Source organism: Phocoena phocoena, chromosome 13 (genome assembly GCF_963924675.1).
Source record: "Phocoena phocoena chromosome 13, mPhoPho1.1, whole genome shotgun sequence".
NCBI lineage: Eukaryota > Metazoa > Chordata > Mammalia > Artiodactyla > Phocoenidae > Phocoena > Phocoena phocoena.
Genome location: NC_089231.1, coordinates 59,701,295 through 59,722,856, shown reverse-complemented (window position 1 = coordinate 59,722,856; position 21,562 = coordinate 59,701,295). Strand labels below are relative to the sequence as shown.

The 21,562-nt window shown below is 43.1% G+C and overlaps 1 protein-coding gene across 1 annotated transcript in view; it reads right to left on the bottom strand.

Annotated features, from left to right (window-relative positions):
- The window catches only part of PTPRM (protein tyrosine phosphatase receptor type M), a 570,916-nt gene that overhangs the window by 99,252 nt on the left and 450,102 nt on the right, over window positions 1–21,562 (bottom strand). Inside the window, exon 20 of the mRNA XM_065889474.1 lies at window positions 2,718–2,805. Coding sequence (XP_065745546.1) covers window positions 2,718–2,805 — 88 coding nt within the window. The remainder of the gene's footprint in view (window positions 1–2,717; window positions 2,806–21,562) is intronic.

The following is a 21,562-nucleotide window of genomic DNA, read 5'->3' as shown; positions in this document are numbered from 1 at the left end:
TGGCGAAATAATCTGTCCTAAGTGCAGGGTCTTGAGAGTTGAAGATGATCTTGGTGGTGACGCCCATTCTGACTAGTGATGGTTAGTGATGATAGGCTAACCATTAATACATAAATTAGACCCTGACCCCAATATCTTTCTTAGGCAACAGATCTGAAGCCATCGAAGAAGAATTTCTGCAGGAGGCCCACAACAGCGGCAGCTCCAGAATTTCAGAACAGGGGGCCACAGGGGGTCAGCCTGGGGGCTGGAGGACTTGGCTTGAAGCTGCCTTCAACAGGGAGTGTACTCTTTGTACTTAGTTTGTATATTTATTTGGAGGTGGCCTGGGGTGATGAAGAATGGGGATGAGGGGGGTGAAAGTCTTCTCAAGCTGCCTCTTGTCACAGACACTGGCCTGTGCAGGCAGGCAATGATGCTAATGGTCGGTGGGGACTGACTATCCAGCATCCACTGGGTGGTGGTTATAAGAGCTGCCCCTGGGTTGAAATCTTGTCCCCATCTTATTAACTGTGTAACCCTTTCACCTTCTTTATGCCCCAGTTTTCCTCTCCTGTAAAACAGATCAACAATGTCACAGGATCATTACAGGGAGTGAGGGAGTTAACAGGTATAAAGGGCTTAACAGGTGTAACAGGGGGTGTCTAGCATATAGCAAGTGCTCAGCAAATGCTAGCTTTTATCACTTTTTTCTTTGAGCATTCAAAACGATTTCTCAAGCATCTACCAAGTGCAGCCGTCGAACTACACATTGGGAAGGAGCAGAGTCAAAGTCACACTGAACAGAGGCAGGCCGGGTCTCTGAGCACAGCCCAAACCAGAGCCCTGGACGCTGCTCTCCAGATGCTCGGTGTGAGGCCCACACCTTGGATATGGCGGCCGCAGGACAAGGGCTCACTGACATCTCTTCTACCTGGCGTGGGTGGCATGGCTGCGAAGTGCCCATTTTACCTCGGTGGACCTCCTTGGAATTAGTGGCAGAGCTGAAGGAACCCTGGGAAGGCTCCTATAAGCCACTTTGAGAAATCTGGATTCTTCTGAGGGTGTGAAACTTCAGCAGGCTCGCAGAGAACACGAAGGAACTTGGGAGGATCTATATTGGCCAACGGACTCTTCCCATGACCCCTCTCTGGCTGGAAATAATGCTTTCCTTCTCTGAGCCCCTGCAGCACACAGCATTGTACACACAGCTCCAACGCAGGACTGCGTCCTGGTGCAGAGAGACCAGACTCACAGTCTCTCATCTGTCCGTGCTGCTCTGCCCTGGGGGCAGGGACATCGTCCCCATCACCCTGGGGTCCTCGGGGGGCCAAGTGTTGACTGAATTCACTGAGGGGCAATGAAGCCTTAGATATCAGGGGAACATCTTCTCTCTAAAAATGAAGCTCTAAGTAAATGAATGCACAAGACTCCCGAAGCTAGCACTTGCCATCTGCAGAACCAGTGGTTTGGCTTTGTGAGTGGCCAAAGGGAAAACAGGCCATGTTCAGGCCCAGTTGGGATGGTTCATATTACATGTAAACCCCGACACACTTCTTTTTAAACATGAAACACACTGTAGGTCTGCACCATCCAATATGGGAGCCCCTCGTCTCGTGGATGATCTAAATTAAAAATAATTAAAATTGAATACAATAGAAAATTCAGTTCCTCGGTCACACCAGCCACATTTCAAGTGCTGGTATGGTGAGGGCTACTGCACCGGACAGCACAGACACAGAACATTTCTACAATCACAGAAAATTCTACTGGGTGGCGCTGCTATAGAAGCTCAACTGTCCTACCAAGAAAATGTTAACTCAGGCAGATAAAATCTAACCGCACTTCCACAATCAAGAAAGATAATATATAGCTCCGCTGGAGTATCCAAACCTTTCAAGTTTGTTCTCTTACAAGTAATAAGGGAGGATGAGCTAGGTGCTCTATCTTTCACATTATTGTTGTTTTTTAAATTTACGTATCTTTAGAGATAGTATTAATTCCGTGAGTACCTTGTCAGTACCTCGGTGCAGTCACGTGTGGCTTTGAGCAGTTTAATGCAGGGGATGGATGGCTTCAGCCCTGGAAGAAGGAAGCTCATCAATCTACCAGGCATCCCGGCATCGTTACGGAACATTAATGAGGTTGGGCTTGATTTAAAAACCGTCCGAGGCATTATGGATTGGGACCATTCCTTTTCATAGGAACTGAGAATTTCTGAGATATCATCCTAGCTCTTTTGCTAATGCGTGTTGTGATACAGGGACTACCATTTAACTTCTGAGTTTCAGTTTCCTGTCCTCAAAATGGGGCTATTACTGACCTCCCTACCCCAAGTGTCCTGAGGATTAATGAGCTCATGTCTGCTGAGAAGCTCCTGGCAGCGAGGCGTGCTTCGAATCATTATGTCTATTCCTTCTCATGGAGCAGATGGGAAGCATTAGATCTGTTATGTTTACTCCTTCCAAAATGCATTTTCTGTCTCAGCATTTGAACATTACCTAGGTTACCCAAACCTTCAGTCTAAAAGTAAAACTAGCCCCACAGCAAGACACACGGACATAGCGGGGGTATTTAGGTAGTTTTTCCTTTCCCTAACACGAGCATCACACCAGCTTTTCCAGCGGGATGAAGGTAGTAATTGCACTGCAGATTCTTGCCGCATGAGGCTGGTGGTCAATCTCAGCAGATGTGAAAAGAAAGTTACACCACAGCACGATGACGCTGTCAACACTTACATGCAATGATATTCCCATATCTGTTCTTCATTCTGTTTTCGTCTTTCTTAGCAGAGTCCCATGGTGCAGACTGCCCTTCAAAGAAGCTCTGGAAGAAAGAGACAAGTGACATGACGAATTACAATTCGGTGCGGTAAACAAACACAGGGATCTTAATGACTGGGGGGTGTTCTTAAAAAATGTACAAGGGTCAAGGAAGGAAAAGAATATTCACAGGAATGAAATAATGGATTATTAAGCTACTTTATATCTTAAATATCTCATTTAGTTTTTTGTTGTCTTCCTTTAGTTAAAATGCCACAAACACGGATGGGGGCTGAAGAGTAAGCCCACAATTTATCTGTACCATCTACTGAAAATGGTTGGGTGTTCATCCCCATCCTACCTGAATATTTATTACTGAAAATTTAACATTTCTCTCAATTTCTTAATTACATTACATCCTTTCAATATTCTCCGACGAGATATAAAGATATCATTTTTCTTCCCAACTGCAGACTGAAGAAAGGTTATTTTTGGTTAAATCTGTGAAAGTAGGTAAGCTAAGACTTCACAACTTCCAGCCTAAAATCCTCTAAGAACTTCTGCCAGAGTTTTCATTTTTAATGGAGCTTAGATGTCCATTTATTTAAGGATTTGGCATTATTATGCCTAGGGTCTTTAATCTTCATGTTATTAGTCAGATATACATTTTTCTATTCAAGTTATAATGAAAATGTCCTCTGCTATCAGTTGACAAGTGAAAAAAAAAATCTGGGATTTTAATTTCCACTTTAGTTCACGTTCTGTTTCACCTTCACGTAGTCAACGCTATAAGGAGGTACTGGGAAGAAGGATGGCAGCAAGAAGCATTTAGTAACACTACTTTGTTGTCTTTTCTGTACCTACTCTTATATTTCCTGGCACCAACTGGGAGAGAAGGGAAGAGCAGGCGGAAGACACAAAGGCAGATCACGTGTGTGGAAACATCGTTCTAAAATGCTCTGGGGTCAGAGAATGTGGTACCAGGAACTCACATCCTCAAACATGCCCCAGCATGGCTTTCCAAGTTCCCTCTTTAGAACGGAAGCTCCTTTATACTCCCCTACTCTCCATCCCCCGCTAAAGCGCTTGGCCATCTTGGCCATTGCTGGCAGTGGCCACTATTGAGCAATCAGTCTGCGGTTCAATGGGACCAATTCATTATTTCTTTTCATGGGTCCACTTGTGTCTTATCAGCTGAGCTGCTCCTTAGTGCGGTCGGAGTGGGGACACACCTGCTCACAGACCCCATGGGGAGCCCTGCCGCCTGCAGGTGGCTCAGACCTGACCACACAGTGCACAATGCTGGGCATACCCTACCGTCTCTGCCCCAGGCTGTGGATGTCCCCAGGCAGGGGCTGCGTGGTCCTCATTTTTGTTGGTGTGGAGCCCACGCTTTGTGATAGGAGTCCGATAATTAGTCATTGAATGAATGAGTGACTGCAGTGTCTGGGGGCCATCTGCTGGGCTTCGATGCCCAAATAAAGCTTGACTTCTGCAGTGTGGGAGTTGGAGTACTTGGAGATCTGCACAGGCACTGCCTGCAGAGTTCATGATGTCCGTCTGTAAAAGTGCACGTGCTTCATATATACAATGGAATATCACTCAGCCATAAAAAGAAACGAAATTGAGCTATTTGTAGTGAGGTGGATGGACCTAGAGTCTGTCACACAGAGTGAAGTAAGTCAGAAAGAGAAAAACAAAAAGTGTATACTAACACATATATATGGAATCTAAAGACAAACAAACAAACAAAAGCATTCTGAAGAACCTATGGGCAGGACAGGAATAAAGACGCAGACGTAAAGAATGGACTTGAGGACACAGGGAGGGGGAAGGGTAAGCTGGGACGAAGTGAGAGAGTGGCATGGATTTATAAATACTACCAAATGTAAAACCGATAGCTAGTGGGAAGCAGCCACATAGCACAGGGAGATCAGCTTGGTGCTTTGTGACCACCTAGAGGGGTGGGATAGGGAGGGTGGGAGGGAGACGTAAGAGGGAGGAGATATGGGGATGTATGTATATGTATAACTGATTCACTTTGTTATAAAGCAGAAACTAACACCCCACTGTAATGCAATTATACTCCAATAAAGATGTTAAAAAGAAAAAAGTGCACGTGCTTTCTGTGAACTGCTGTGTGTTAAAGCTGCTGTTACCCTACAGCTCGGCCCTCAGTAGAGACTGGCTGGAAAAGAGCCCTGTCCTGACTGTCCCCCTTGCACTATTAATTCCACACAACAGAACATCAGGACACACCATCTCGTCACATCCAAGAGGGAAATGATAACACTGTAAGCGTAAGAGTTAGAGTTTTAAATTGCCATTTTATTTTATTTATTTATTTTTTAAAATTGAAGTATAGTTGACTTACAATGTTGTGTTAATTTCTGCTGTACAGCAAAGTGACTCAGTTATACATATATATGCATTCTTTTTTCTATTCTTTTCCATTATGGTTTATCTCAGGACCTTGTTGGTTACCCAGTCTATATATAATAGTTTGCATCTACTAACCCCAAACGCCCAGTCCACTTAGTATGATAATCCCTAGCTGCCTCCCTGTTGATGCAAATGGCATTATTTTGTTCTTTTTTATGGCTGAGTAGTATTCCATTGTATATATGTATTATACAACATCTGCTTCATCCATTCATCTGTTGATGGACATTTAGGTTGTTTCCATGTCTTGGCTATTGTAAATAGTGCTCCTATGAACATACGGGTGCATGTATCTTTTTGAATTGTAGTTTTGTCCGGATATATGCCCAGGAGTGGGATTGCTGGATCATATGGTAATTCTACTTTTAGTTTTCTGAGGCACCTCCATACTGTTTTCCATAGTGGCTGCACCAACTTACATTCCCACCAACGGTATTCAGTTGCCCATTTTAAAGTAAGGTACCTTAGTCATGGTCATTGCTGACACCTCATTATCATAAGAGTTTTTACATTGTATTTATCATTTTGAAATAAAACCATGGAGGCAGACCAGGCTCAGATGCACTACACACTCAGAGCTGTAGTAACAGACCCACAGTATACGCTGCTAACAAAAACAAATACAAACATTTTCAGGATTATTAATCAATTAAGCTAATAAAAATACAGTGAAAGTCGTTAGTTAATTCCATCTAGAACAAGACCGTTATAGGATAGGTAAAGGATTTATTTAGACATGTAACGTCTATTCCGCCATAAAATATGCATTTAAAATAGCTTCAGGGATTTAAAAGTCATCCTCTTTTTCTGAAGTGTCTTTGTCACTCTATGGATGACAATTATTTTACCGTTGAGTAATAACTATTATTTGACTTCCCTTATAACAATTTAATTCTATTAATACTTTGAGTTTGTCGTGATGTAATTACAATTTCATTCTCCTCTGCCTTCTCCACCCATGTGAAAGTTTCCAGACTTTGCTATTTTCATGGGAAGATGAAAAAGGGACCTGACTCTGAAGAAGACCTGGGTGTCTTCCAGTAGACCCACGGACACTAGTTAACTCCCCACAGGATGAGAGACAGACAGACAGATGGAGAGGGGGTCAACAACGGATTAGGGAGGAGGCACTTGCTCCACTAGTACAAGGAGATCCTGCTGGGTCACCGGAGGCAAAGCCACCCTGAGCCACACCAGTTCCTTCCCATTCCTGACAAACAGACGCTTTCCGTGGGGGAAGGCGCCCACATCACAGCTGGGTTTCTTTAGCATTTATGGTGATCACAGGAATTCCAATAGCCCTTGCTTTTAAAAACAGTTGTTTTTAAAAAAATTTATTAACTTTTGTTTTATATTGGAGTCTAGTTGATTACCAATGTTGTGCTAGTTTCAGGTGTACAGCAAAGTGATTCAGTTATACACATATATATACATCTATTCTTTTTCAGATTCTTTTCCCATTTAGGTCACTACACAGTGTAGAGCAGAGTTCCCTGTGCTATAGAGTAGGTCCCTGTTGGTGATCTATTTTAAATGTAGCAGTATGTACATGTCAATCCCTCACTCCCAATCTATCCCTCTCCCGCATGCCCTTCCCCCCCAGTAACCATAAGTTCGTTCTCTAAGTCTGCGAGTCTAAAAAACGTTATTTTAATTTGACTGTTCTCATTAACTGGTGACCAGAAAACAGACAAAATCAACAACAAGGTGATAACCAATCTCCCTGCACTTGACCTCTGCATGTTTTTTGAGAGTGGGGCCCATGCTCTCCATCTCTGAGCACTGACCACGGGCATCAGTACATGAGCAGAATGAAGAGGCCATCGTCTTGACTATTATTCATGAGAGTAGCAGCCATGGAGGACCACCTGCCTGCTTTACTGCTGCAGACAAAGACCCCAACCAGATCATCGCAGACCAGCTTGAGTCAGACCTCAGTGCTTTCTGACCCTTAGTCCACTGCTCTTCCTGGACCACCCCTCCCGACAGGGGCTTTGGAGGGGATACAGTTAAATCTACACATGACCAATGACTGGTTTCCAACCTAGATCGTATCTCCTTGTCTCCAAATGAAGGTTTGCAACAAGACAATATAAAAGATGTCAAGTAAACTTTGCTTAACTGTCGACTGCTTTCACAAAATAGGAAATTTTCTTATCTCCTAGGATAATGTGATCGTTGCAGGGAAGCAACAGCAGGAGAGCAACAGTAGAAGTGGGAGTTCTTGCCATGAGCCTCCCCAACTTTCCATCCAGGAATTATGTGAATCAGTTTAAGTGGCAGAATGTATTTTTTCTTAAACAAAATCAAAATCAAAACAAAACAAAACAAAAAGCTGCTTCAAGGAAAAGATCAGATGACTGGTGCCATCCACAGTTTCCTGACTCTCTACAGATTTGGTGATCCGTCTCGCATTTTCTGGCACGGTTTTGCTTCCAATTATACAGCCAGTCTCCCCATGAATACATTCCCATGAATACATTTGCATTATGAAGACCATGTGTTCTTATCCTTGGCTTGTAAAGTAAGTAATATACCTAATGGGGAGCCCAGAGAGAGGTAGAAAGGGCTTTCTGGATTGATCACCTGGCTTTGTTTTCTTTTGTTATGGAGATTGTCATTTAAAAACATTTCTAAGATGGACCCAGTTTTAAATGTCATGGCTTTCCATTAGCATACATTTTCAAAATAGCTGAGAACATATTTACCTTAGACTTTAGATTCCCTCTTATGCCTGCAGTAGGACAAAAGTCAACTGTTTAAATTTCTACTTAGAAAATAAAACTTTATCTATTGCTCTAGAGCCATTGGGCACTCAGAGAAGCTGTGACGTGACATATGCGTCTTTTGCATAGTGAGCCCCTGGCTGCCTTCCTGGCTTGGAAATTCTTTTTATTTATTGGCTGCGTTGGATCATCATTACTGCATGCAGGCTTCCTCTAATTGCGGCGAGCAGGGGCTACTCTTTGTTGTGGTGCGCGGGCTTCTCACTGCGGTGGCTTCTCTTGTTGCGGAACACAGGCTCTAGATGCACGGGCTTCAGTAGTTGTGGCTCGCAGGCTCTAAAGTGCAGGCTCAGTAGTTGTGACACATGGGCTTAGTTGCTCCGTGGCATGTGGGATCTTTCTGGACCAGGGTTCGAACCTGTGTCCCCTGCATCGGCAGGCGGACTCTCAACCACTGCGCCACCAGGGAAGCCCCTGGCTTGGGAATTCTGAGCAAGAATAGCAATCAGGGCAGAAATGCAGGTCATCAGGGCTATAGAATACCACTTCCTGTGTGGCCCACAGCAAGGCCTGGCACAGACGTGAGACTCCAGAGGCAGAAGTGGCTCTTCCTCCAGGCCTCGTCTTCCCGAGGGACTGAGCCTTCTCTGATGACCCTGTGACCTACCACCTTTCCTTTTTTGCAGACCATGAGCTGAACAGGTAGTCACTAATAAACCCACCAGTGAAATGCGCCCGAGGAAAATTAAGTAATTTTGCTACACAATCATTCTACCATGTCCTATGTCTCAGCCCTTCTGGCTTTTAAATATCTTTTAATAAATGAAGCAAATCAACAAACATTTCAGACAATTTTCTGCTGTGCATTTTTCTTGGGGTAAGAACAAAAGGTTCTTTGGCTATCTTTTTTATCTGCAAGAAGGTCAAAAGCTGGATGTGCTCCGATAGAACTGCATAAATTGAATTACTGAATGCTTTCAGAAGACTTGTACTCTGAACCAGTATTCCTGGGAAGTAAGTAATCACCACATCATTTATGTGGCTCTAGAGAAGAGCTGTTCCTCTCACATTTACTGGAAGGAAAGCCAACCAGGTTTTGAATCCTGCTGTTGCTGAGAAAGTGAGAGCTCGGGTCCTTGAAGGAATTCCTTCAGAGGATTCCTGAGCACATGAATTCTGGCCGCTCGGGGGATACCTGGCTTACCTACTCCTAACATCTCCCCCACCCTTAAGTTCACGCTTTAGTACAAACTCCAATTCCTCCTTAATCTCTCCAGTTTTTGCTTGACAAAAGAGATGAGCAGGTAATGGTTAAAGTCCAATTCAACCACAGCACAGGCGTTTCTTTGCAGCTGATGATGCCCCATCCTCGGAGCAGCTGCGTAAGGACCAGCTTGGGAGACACGACAACGGCCCGTGCTCCAAGGATGCTTTTCACAGGAGGGATTTTTAAATACAATACGCACATTTAGGCAATATTTAGCGTTCAGGGCAGATTTTTAATATGCAGATACAATTTAACACACCAACGATGGACTTTTTATTATGGAAAAAACCCACTTTATGTTATTTTGGGGATTGAAGTTAATGGTCTCACTGCACCGTCTGTTAGAATTTTCATAAACAGACTTAGGCTTTGACTCTGCTTAAAATGTAATTAAAGTGTTTCCTCTGACTACCTTAGCTCATATATACTGAGAAAAGGCAGCAAACCGGGGAACCACTCTGCAAGAGTAATAAGTCTCCGAAACAATAAAAATGAAAGCAGGCTAAGGTCCAGCGAATACCAATGGCTCCACGTAAAGATGCTGCACGCTCCCTGGGCACAGAGAAGAAGGATGTGGAACATCTCACACGCGGCCATTTTTTTCTGAACAGGAAACATGTTTTTTGTGATTCAGTAACCTCCTTCCCACCCCTCACACCACCATCATTTTCCACAGGATATAATTATACGTCGCAGTTGCCCACCTCAAGAGAATGTTACTCCAAAATGCTGCAGTCAGTTAAAAATGTCACAGCTCCCAGATATTAAAAAAGGAGAAAAAACCCCCAAACCCTATTCAACAGAAAAGCTGCCGGGAAGGACGGGATGCAGGTCAAGGCTGTACCTAATGCACGGTGTGTTCTCAGGCAGTGCAGGGTCAAGTTGTTTTTAGAAGCTTCTGAAATCAAAGTTACCCTCCCTTTCTCATATGAATAAAACTGTGCATGTAAAATGACTAAAATCATCACGCTAAAAGAAGGAAGATGCCCTCACTGGGGCGTGCAAAGTCTCTGAACTTCTTTGTTTTCTACCCATACACCTCTTTGGGTTCTTCCAACGCTGCATTTTATTTGGTCTATATAAACTATTTATTGCTATTGCATTAAAGCCACCTATGCTTGCCTGACAGGCCGCAGGGTGGAGTGTCGATGGGAAGGTGGCCCTGGCAGCTCGGGGCCAGAGGCAGCGGTGGCCACCAGTCACCGCCATCATCAATGTCCCGGACAGAGGCAGCCAAAGGGAGTGTGTGAGCCTTCAAGGGCAAGAGAGGTGAGGGCTGGGTGAAACAAGAATCTTGACCCAGGAACTGTTATTTCTAAACAAACTGAAATCGAAATGCCAACACACTGATATCTTTAAAGAACTTGCTAATTAATCTCAGGACTTCAAATGGCCATGTTTTAGTACAATGTAATTCAATTCCAAATGTAATTCCTGTTTTGCAGGATTCAACTGGTGATGCTCTAGGCAACAGTTGCCATGTTGCCTTCCTTTACCTAACATCTCTTTCTTATGTGATAATGGACTTGAGGTTTAGAGCCTAAAATATTATGTGATGTTTTAGTGCCCAGAAACATTTGTACCCTGACATTTGACTGAGCTTAAAAATGTTTTTTATTCTGTTGGATATTACTCTGAATGAGTGACTTTTCACAGCAATGTCTTATATGAATAATATATGCTTATGGCATCTTTGAAGTTCTACCAGGCAAGTCTTTATTTCTACTGTATAGAGAAGGGAATTTAGGATCAGAAGGCATGAAGTGGATTGCCTGCAACCACGCAGCAGGGAAGCAGAACGGCTGGGGCCTGGACCCAGGGCTGCCCGGCTCTGAACCCTGTGCTCCTTGTGCTTGACCACCTAGCTGGCCGAGGACGCGTGCCTTTGTGCTGACTGCATCACACTGCACACTCAGCTTTCTGAAGTCGCCCTGGCCGTGGGTCAGAAGTCGCCAGGCATTTCTGGTTTCCACTTTTTGTGGAATAATCCCGTTGGATGACACACAGCTCTCTTACCATCTGCACAGTGATCTTCCCGGGATGTGAAGCCATGTGCACCCTGGAGGGACACTCAATAGACCTGCTTTTCAGGAAATTTGCCCAATTTCAAAGCTCCTTTTCTTTCCACCTTCAGAATCATTGCAGTACTAAGCTCCCCTAATGATGTGACATATCCCTCAAGTGAACTGAAGCAGGAAAAAAAAATCTGAAAACCACTGATCAAGTGGGCAGAGAGAAAAAAAAAAAACCTCTTCAGTTCAGTGATGGAGAAAAAGAGGTGAAACAGTAACTTCGAAGCCTGGGTTGTTGCTGAACATTGCACAGGCAAGGCCAATATCTCACGGAATCACAGACTGAGGCATAGTAAGGTGGCTTTGTCAAAATGGATTACAGACCTAATGTAAGACTGGAAACCATGTAGTCTCTGGAAGAAAACACAGGCAGAGCTTTCTTTGACATACACAGCAATATTTGTTTGGATCTGTCTCTTAAAGCAAAGCAAATAAAAGCAAAAACAAACAGATGGGACCTAGTTAAACTTATAAGTTTATGCACAGCAAAGGAAACCATCAACAAAATGAAAAGACAACCTACAGAATGGGAGAAAATATTTGCAAATGATATGACCAATAAAGGGTTAATATCCAAAATACATAAACAGCTCATACAACTCAACATCAAAAAAGCAAACCACCCGATTAAAAAAGAAGCAGAAAACCTGAATGGACATTTTTCCAAAGAAGACATAGAGATGGCCAACAGGCACATGAAAAGATGCTCTACATCGCTAGTCATCAGATAAATGCAAATTAAAACTACAATGAGATATCACCTCACACCTGTCAGAATGGCTATCATCAAAAAGAACACAAATAACATATGTTGGAGAAGTTGTGGAGAAAAGGGGAACCCTTGTACACTGTTGGTGGGAATGTAAGTTGGTGCAGCCACTGCGGAGAACAGTATGGAGGTTCCTCAAATAACTAAAAATAGAACTACCATATGACCCAGTGATTCCACCCCTGGGTATATATCCCCCCAAAATGAAAACACTAGTTTGACACAATACATGTACCTCAATGTTCATAGCAGCATTATTTACAGTAGGAAAGACATGGAAGCAACCTAAGTGTCCATCAACAGATGAATGGATAAAGAAGATGTGGTACATATATACAGTGGAACACTATTCAGACACAAAAAAGAATGAAATTTTGCCATTTGCAAAAACATGGATGGACTTGGAGGGTATTATGCTAAGTGAAATAAGTCAATCAGAGAAAGACAAATATTGTATGATATCACTTAAATGCAGAAAAACCAAACCAGTGAATACAACAAAAAAGAAACAGACTCACTGATATAGAAAACAAACTAGTGGTTACCAGTGGGGAGAGGGAAGGTGGGGAGCAAGATAGGGTAGGGGATTAAGAGGTACAAACTAGGGCTTCCCCGGTAGCTCAGTGGTTAAAAATCCGCCTACTAATGCAGGGGACATGGGTTCAAGCCCTGGTCCAGGAAGATCCCACATGTGACGCAGCAACTAAGCCCATGCACCACAACTACTGAGCCTGCACTCTAGAGACCGCTAGCCACAACTACTGAAGCCTGCGCACCTAGAGCCTGTGCTCTGCAACAACAGAAGCCACTGCAATAAGAAGCCCGCACACCTCAACAAAGAGTAGCGCCCGCTCACCACAACTAGAGAAAGCCATGCACAGCAACGAAGACTCAAAAAAGCAGCCAAAAAAAAAAAAAAAAAAAGAGGTACCAACTACTAGATATAAAATAAATAAGCTACAAGAATATATTGTTTAACACAGTAAATATAGCCCATATTGTATAATAACTATAAATGGAATATAACCTTTAAAAATTGTGAACCACCACATCATACATCTGAAAATTACATAATATTGTACATCAATAATAAATAAATAAATAAAATATCTATACAAGAAAGGGGGCTATTTTGATATATTTGGTGTGAGTTTCAGTCGAGCATCAATTTTAAGAGGCAGAGGGTAGCTGTTTGGGGATAGTCAACCCTTTCCTGGCATTCATTCCTCTTCCCTTTGTTCCCTGGAAGGAAGCTTAGTGACACCCGCTGTGCTCAGCAGGGCCCAGTGACGCCTCCCATCTGGCCTACCTTCTCAGGCCTGGAAGCCCCTGTCCCACACACGTGAGTGAAACCAAGCAGGACCCTATGGTCCTTCCCCCCATGTCCTCCACCTGCCTTTTGTCTGTAGAAAAACTTTAGCCAAAGAATAACTTTAATCAGAGAAGTGAGAAAATGGAGAAACAAAGGAAAACAGTCCAACAAGACTAAACAATAATAGTTTAGTCATTAAGCAAAGTCAAGAACCTTCAGTTCCTCCTCAAGGGCCATAGATAATGTTCTGAGCTGTCTTATAGATACTGAAACCTCCACCAGGTGGAAGAAGTTAACTACATGATGCCCAGACTGTAGCCAGGACATAAGCTGCCACAATTCCGAGGACTGGCCTCAAGGAAGTGGGAACAAACCAACCCTGGAACTGAATATTAACGGTACTTAAAGCAATCAAGATGACTCTGGTCAGACCACCGATGACCAATAACAAGACGACGGTCAAGGCTGACTGTGCTGTTTCTGCATGTAGCCCCCTCCCTCCGTCTCTGAAACCTCTTGCCCACTGATTGTCACTTGGGGGGGAGTCAGCCTTTGGACAGGAGTCCCCCACCCTCACCCTGCCCAAGTTGCCGGCATCCGAAATAAAGCAAACTTTCCTTTCCAGCAACCTTGCCTCTTTACTGGTTTTTGAGCGGCGAGCAGCTGGACCCCACTTTCAGTTTCACGAGGATGTTCTCACCCACTGATGCTGAGGACGCAGCAGAGAGTTTCGGAGAGTCTCTTGTCCCCTGGCACTTGTCCCCTGAAGGGGGCCTGAGACAGATATTCCTCAGTTTGAAAGTCAAAGGCTGCATGTACAGACTCATCCTTCTAGATGGTCCCGATAGGGTCTCTGCTGCTTCTTGAGCAGGGAGGATGGGGTAGCAGAGGGGCTGCACTGCAAGGGATTTACAGCACTGTTTATATTCACTACATAAATCTTGGTCCAAGTTTACTTTTTTGATTTGGGCATGCCTATCTCTGATCACAGTCACAGGGCATCATGAGATCAAGCGATTTTGCAAAGGTTCTGGAACTTGGTCCTGGCCCTGTCCTCACTGCATTACCCTGGCAGTTCCAAGGAGGCCCAGTCATCAGATGGGGTGTCAAAATCGTGATGCCAATGAGCGGCTTGTCACAGGTGGCCACCAAAAAGGGGACTGCTCTGCTTTCAAGGCAGGTGAAAGCGACTGATGTAATTGCTGTGTTGCCTCTCTAAATCAGTCTGGGTTTGAGTCCTTCCTCAGAGAGTGCCACCATCTTTCAGAGAGATAACGATTTTCATTTCCCCTCAGATGCAGATGTTGCCAGGGTCTGAGATGTTAATACAACTCGAGAACTGTAATTTCCTCTACCTCTGTACCTGCCTTGGAAGAGTGATTTGTCGGTGAGCCTGTGCTACCAGTGCCCAGATCTTCAGAGATGAGCAACGGTCCCCTTTGGCAAAAGGAATCCTTGAAACATCTAGAGAACAAATGGATGCTTTTGCAGAAAGCAAGCTGCTTCTTTCCTTCTGGGACTAGCCAGAAAAGCTGACTTCCACTCACTTCTGGTCTGCATTACTGCGGTAGCTTCCTACCTGGTCACTTCACCTCCCTGTGGTTTATACACTTCTCCTAGGGTAAGCTTTTAAAAAAGCACGTGGGCACCTGCCATGTCCCTATTTGAAAACATAGCAAGTCTCCCTACTGACAACAGGGCGGTCTCAAGGACCTAGAGACTTGACTCGTGCAATGCACCAGGTAAACAGGAAGTGCTCAGTCAGCGCTAGCAATTACTGTTGTTCTAACATTAGAGCTTCAGACTTCGATGTCTGAAATCTTTACTGACTTTGCTGCCATTTTTTGTTAGCGTCACCCTGACAATGTCCTTTCCATTGTTTTCCTCTATGTTTTCCCTCCACGGATTCTATACAGCATTTAGAAATGGGGCAATTATTGTTTTGTTCTTTCCTTTCTGTTAAAAAACAAACATCTTTTCCATGGTATTTCTTGGAGAGCTGTGAGTTTTAAAATGTCCTCACCTCACAAATCACAGCACAGACGCTCCATCAAATGTGGCTGAAAATCTAAGGATACTTTTTTAGACATGACAGTCTTGGAAAGAACAAGTATAGCAGAAAAAGGAATTTTAATGAGAGGTTTGTGACTCTCTCTTTGACATCTATTCATTTATAAAACCTATCGGCACCATTCCCAGGCTCTTCCTGCAGGACCCGAGACACGAGATTCATGGTAAAAATTTAGAAGGGAGGATTATTTTAGAAATTAGGAAATCAAGGTTAGAAATACCTTTTCTAACAGTTTAGTGAAGAATAATTACATCTCAATGTATTCTGTCAGAAAGTTTAACTTCTCTTAGAAGCAAACATTCTTATTGAAAATTAATATATTTTGAAATTGGAGTCATAGCTGCTTTCCTTTATTGACTGATGTTTGGACAAATGTCATTTCTTGTTGAAAGTTGGGTATGGAGGTTCCCTAAAAAAGTAAAAATAGAGCTACCATATGACCCAGAAATCCCACTCCTAGGCATATATCTGGAGAAAACCATAATTTGAAAGGATCCAGGCACCCCAATGTTCATTGCTGTACTATTTATAATAGCCAGGACATGGAAGCAACCTAAATGTCCATCAACAGAGGAATGGATAAAGAAGATGTGGTACATATATACAATGGAATATTACTCAGCCATAATAAGGAATGAAATAGTGCCACTTGCAGAGACGTGGATGGATCCAGAGATTGTCTTACCGAGTGAAGTAAGCCAGAAAGAGAAAAACAAATATCATACAACGTTGCTCATATGTGGAATCTAGAAAAATGGTACAGATGAACTTATTTGCAAAGCAGAAACAGAGTCACAGATGTAGAAAACAAACTTATGGTTACCAAGGGGGGCAGGGGTGGTGGTGGGATGAAATGGGAGACTGGGACTGACATATACACACTGCTAGGTATAAAACAGATAACCAATGAGAACCTTCTGTACAGCACAGGGAACTCTACTCAGTGCTCTGTGGTGACCTAAATGGGAAGGAAATCTAAAAAAGAGGGAATATTTATATACGTATAGCTGATTTACTTTGCTGTATAGCAGAAACTAACACAACATTGTAAAGCAACTATATTCCAATAAAAATTAATTTAAAAATTTGGGGACACCATCACCCTAGGTGTCCAGAGACTTCTTGTGACGGAAGTCTTGGCTCTGAGCCTTAGAATCTGGGTGTGAGGAGGAGACTGAAAACAAAGTTGAAACAGTGAGGCTGCACCAGGCAGGGCGGGAATCTTGGTGGAAGTTTCCATGTGCTGATCACCCCTCCCGAGAGAGGGAATCCCGAAAGGACTAACTCATCTCTCAAAGCAGATCAGACATTAGTGGCTAAAATCATCTTACCACAGACCTTGGGTGGAATGCTTTATTCATCTGCATGTGCTCCCTACAAACTGTCACCATCTTCTGAAGATGCTTTTGGTTTGGGAAGTTGCAGGTAGGTGGAGGGGAAGATGAAACAAAAATCCCGAAGGCACGTGAGGTTGACAGAGTAGCTCCATGAGCTCTTCCTAAGTCTCAGTCCCTGGGTCCCACCTTTGCTATTTCCCCTGTCCTCTCACCTCTTCCCTCTAATTTACTTAGTTAAAGTATTATATACTTAAATATTTATTTGGAAATGAGGTTTCATATCACTTCAGTAAGTGGAAGGCCAAAACACACACCACAGGTAAAGATAACAGAAAAAGTAAAGGCAACAAACTCACAACAACGATATCAATCCTGCCTGGCAGCGCTGCTTAGCCACATTCTGAGCCCGAGGCCTCTTCTTCCTCGGGAGAGAAAGATGCTCTAGCCCCAAACACAGGCTCACGGATGAATCAATCAAAGGACCAAAAGAACCAACTGGACAGGCAGTCACTTCCTCACCCTCTATATCAGCACTGTTTATTCCTCACGAGTGGACCTCCCAAAAGCCACCTGGAACAGCACCTGCTGCTTGCATTTCACACTTGGGGGGAACTCTGAATTCACCTTCAATCTTGGCTCCCAACACAGGGTGCAGAAGAGGAAAGAGCATGGGATCTAGGACCAGAAGACTGGGCCTGGAATCCCAGCTCTGACTGATTCCTAAGCACGTGGCCACAGGCCAGTTACTGAATTTGGTTTTTAATTTATCCAACTGGAATACTCTGATAATTTAAATTACTTAACAGCATTGCTTTCAGTATTCAAACCAATGAAAGTCAGTTAAGAGAGCATGTAAGGAGCTTATACACATTAAGTACCCTACAACTGCCATGTAATCAGTACAATGTATGTCACGCACAGGGCATTTGAGCATGAAGGCCAGTCTCCTCCCCTACCAGGAGCCCCAAGGGGCGGAGCTGAGCCTCTGCGCGTCCCTGGTGCCCAGCATCCACCTGGCACATAGGCGGAGCTCTGTAAGTATTAGTGAACGAACAAGTGACAATTATAAATCAGAAGATTCCTACATTACAAGTGCATTCTGAATTTGATATTTTTGAGGCTTGGTTCTTTAAAAAGTTTTTAAAAAATTGTATGCTTTTATTTGGTTTTAAATAAATTACTATCATGATTAAGAGAGGACTACTGACCCAGAGAACTATACTCAATATCCTGTGATAAACCATAATGGAAAAGAATATGAAATAGAACATGTATGTATAACTGAATCACTTTGCTGTACAGCAGAAGCTAACACAACACTGTAAATCAACTATACTTCAATTATTAAAAAAAAAAGAGTACTACTGAAGCGGCACAGTTTACAATGGAGGGCATTGAACTCAGAATTTTAAAAATTGCACCAATGTTCTATAGTGTAATTTCTGTTTTGTTTTATTTTTTAGGATCACAATCTGCTGAAAGGATAACAATTAGTTTAAGTGAACCAAGGTCAGGTGTTAAGAGGAAGTAGCAAAAAGTGTATTTAGAACGTGCTGATGCTCTAAAAAACGAAGACTTGGCCCTAATCCAAGGAACCAGATATTAGATTAAAACCTTGGGGGCATGAGGTTCAATTTTTTATTTAGAACTACAAGGTTTGGGATTAAACTAAAAATGAGATGCTTAATGCTATTAGAAGTACTGCCTCAAAACATTTTAGAGAAGGCAAGAGAGTTGAAAGTAAAGTAAACTCAAGGGTCAATACTGAAATGCAAACAACAAAGATCTAAGGCCCTTGGAGGAACTATATATTAACATCTCCATCATAAGAAAGAATGAACTTTCACACGATCGTCAGAGACTGTTGTTTCAGCAAAGAAGACTTCTGAAAGGGGATTTGAATTTTTACCAAGAAGAAGTGTGGGGAGGAAAAAACTTTGGCTCAAAATATTTTGATTACATAATTATTTTAGTGAAATCACCATAAGCTCTCAATTTAGTAGTATTAATAAGAATGCCAGATAATATTAAATAAATGACATTAATAATAATACAAGATAAGTGCAGCGTATTTGCTAAGTTCTAAGTACTATTCTAGGTGCTGTACCCATAATATCTCATAGATATTATTACCCATAATAATAAAGCCTTATTATTATTATTATCCATGATAATATGTATGTTTTTATCTAAAACATCTCACAGACATCTCTTCTTTACAGAAACGAATGCTTCATGCATTTTCTTGTTACAGCTTTTACTATGCTCAGGGAAAGAGATTTCAGTATATTCATAAAAGTCAACTTTATTATTATTATCACCAGTGAGTTAAGAAATAATTATGTTAGTAACCACTGAATTTTAAATTATACCAAAAAATAACTTTTGAAAAATTGTTTATCTTGAAATAATTCTAGGTTCACAGGAAGCTGCAAAAATAGCTCAGAGAGGTCCTGGTTACTCCTCAGTTTTCCCCAGTGGTTACCAATGGTTACTACATAACTGTAGTGTAATATCAAAACCAGGAAACAGAAGTTGAAACGATGTAGGCACGATTTTATTGGGAGAGTTTAAGTTTTCATTTCCCTGTAACGAATGCCCGGGAATGTGACTGCTGGGTTGTATGCTAAGGGTATGTTTAATTTTTTAAGAAACCACCACACTCTTTTCTGGCGTGGCTGTCCCATTTTACATTCTCTGGAAATTTATGAGATCCAAGGCTTCCACATTCTAACCAGCATTTGGTACTGTCCCTACTTTTTATTTTAGCTGTTCTATTATGTGTGTGTAACTCTTCATGACCTTAATTCGCATTTTATTAATGGCTGATCATGGTATCTTTTCATGTGTTTATTTGCCCTCCGTGTATCCTCTTTGGTGAAGTGTCTTCCATGTCTTTATCCATTTTCTAATTGGATTGTTTGCCTTTGTACCGTTGAGGTTTGAGAGTCCTTTATATTTTCCAGATACAAGTCCTTTGTCAAATATGTGGGTTGCAAATATTTTTCTCAGTCTAGATCTAGTCTTTTTATCCTTTTAGGATCATCTTCCACAGAGCAAACGTTTTTAATTTCCATGAAGTCTTTTTTCTTAACTTTATTTCTTTTATGGATCATGCTTTTGGTGTGACATCTAACAACTGGTCTCCAAACCTCAGGTCCCCCCCAAATAACTTTTATTGGATTTAAAACACTGTGGAAATCTGTAATGCCTGATAATTAATCACTAAATCGAATAGTAATGAATGCTGAAACATGGACATTGCATCAGAGACAGCAGTGTTAAGTGTCAGCACGTAAGTTGGGAGATGCCTTCGTGAACGTGTCTGAGGGCCCCACAAGGCTCTCTAGGACGACCTTGGGTTCCCTCCCTTCCCTGCTTCCTTCTCTGCCTCTGAATGAATTGGGAGGTGGCCCCCGTTTCCCAGGGTTACTGTCTGTGACCTGCATCCTTTCTAGAGGAAGGAGGATGTTGCAGACAAGGCTGAGGCAAAAGAAGCTGCTGACTGTCAGTCCAAGGCTCAGTCAAGCTCCCTAAACAAGGCAAAGGCTCCATCCCTGATGCTCGGCTCCCTGGGGGCACCAGCCACACGGGAAGCATAAGCAACACACATGGCCGTGGCCACAACACTGGAGAGAGCATCTTCTGTCATCCCAGGAGGGCCAGACTCTGCTGATGTGGGGGTCAAGAAGGTGAACCCTGCAACACGCATCCTACTGTAGGCTCAGGAGAAGACAAAACAGATCTAGAGGAAGACAGGGGAAGGAAGGAGAGCTCTGTGGATCTGCCAGGATGCTCAAGAGCCCAGCTGTGCCAAGGAACAAGTGGGAAAGGCCAAGAAAGGTACGAGAAAGGAAGAAGTAAAAAGGAGAGAATGGAAGCAACATTGGCGTACGTCCAAGACAAGGGCACAACAGTGGCCTTCTATGCCTTCTTATGATCCAACTCCGTGGGGGTGTGGTGTGGCTCAGCAGGGGGGCCCTTCCTGGCCTTGCCCTGCAAAGTTGATCTGTTACAACTCAGCTCAAACCTACCTCTTCTGTGTGTTTTCTTCTCTAGTTTCCAATGATCTTCCCCCCCACCCAATTCCATTATAGCTGTCAGTATGCACCACTTAAGTTTTCTTTACAGATCTCATATGTGGCATTTTATGTTATTTTCATCACCACGGTTAGGTTAAATTATGTGTTGCCCCAAGACAGGGTCCATATCCCCCCTTTTAACTTGGTACAAAGCACGTGGCAGTAGTATGCTTGTTGCAAGGATCACCTTAATGACTCTCAAAGCCTCTGAGCACGGCCCTTCCAGACGTAAAAGGTTATGGCAGTTCTATGACAATGAAAAGGTTCTATGTCCCTGAGGACCCCACAAGGCTCTCCCTGCAGGTGACATGCAGAACTAGAGACACAACCTGCAATTTCTGCTTCTCTGAACATCTCTTCCATAGCGAGCATTCATACGCTTAATTTTTTTGGAGGTGCATTATCGCTGATTTCTTCGTTGAGCCATAGTTCATACAAAGCAGGGAGACATTCTGTCCCAACACTATGGTCCTGTGATGTGTGGAATGAAACAGACCTACTCACAGAGGCAGACACGCCCCACCGCCATGGCCTTCAAGACACAGCATCAAACAAGAGGAAATGTGGTCCACGGGCTTACGATGGCTATTACCCCACTCCTCAGCTAGGGCTTATTTTGCAGTGATATAGGGTGGGCAACTCCGGCAGCTAGAATTAATTAAGAACTGTACGGGATGCTTAAGAGCCAGCGGCAATCTGCAGAGTCCTGGAAGTTAATTAAGGGTCAGAAAAGGGTCTTGCTG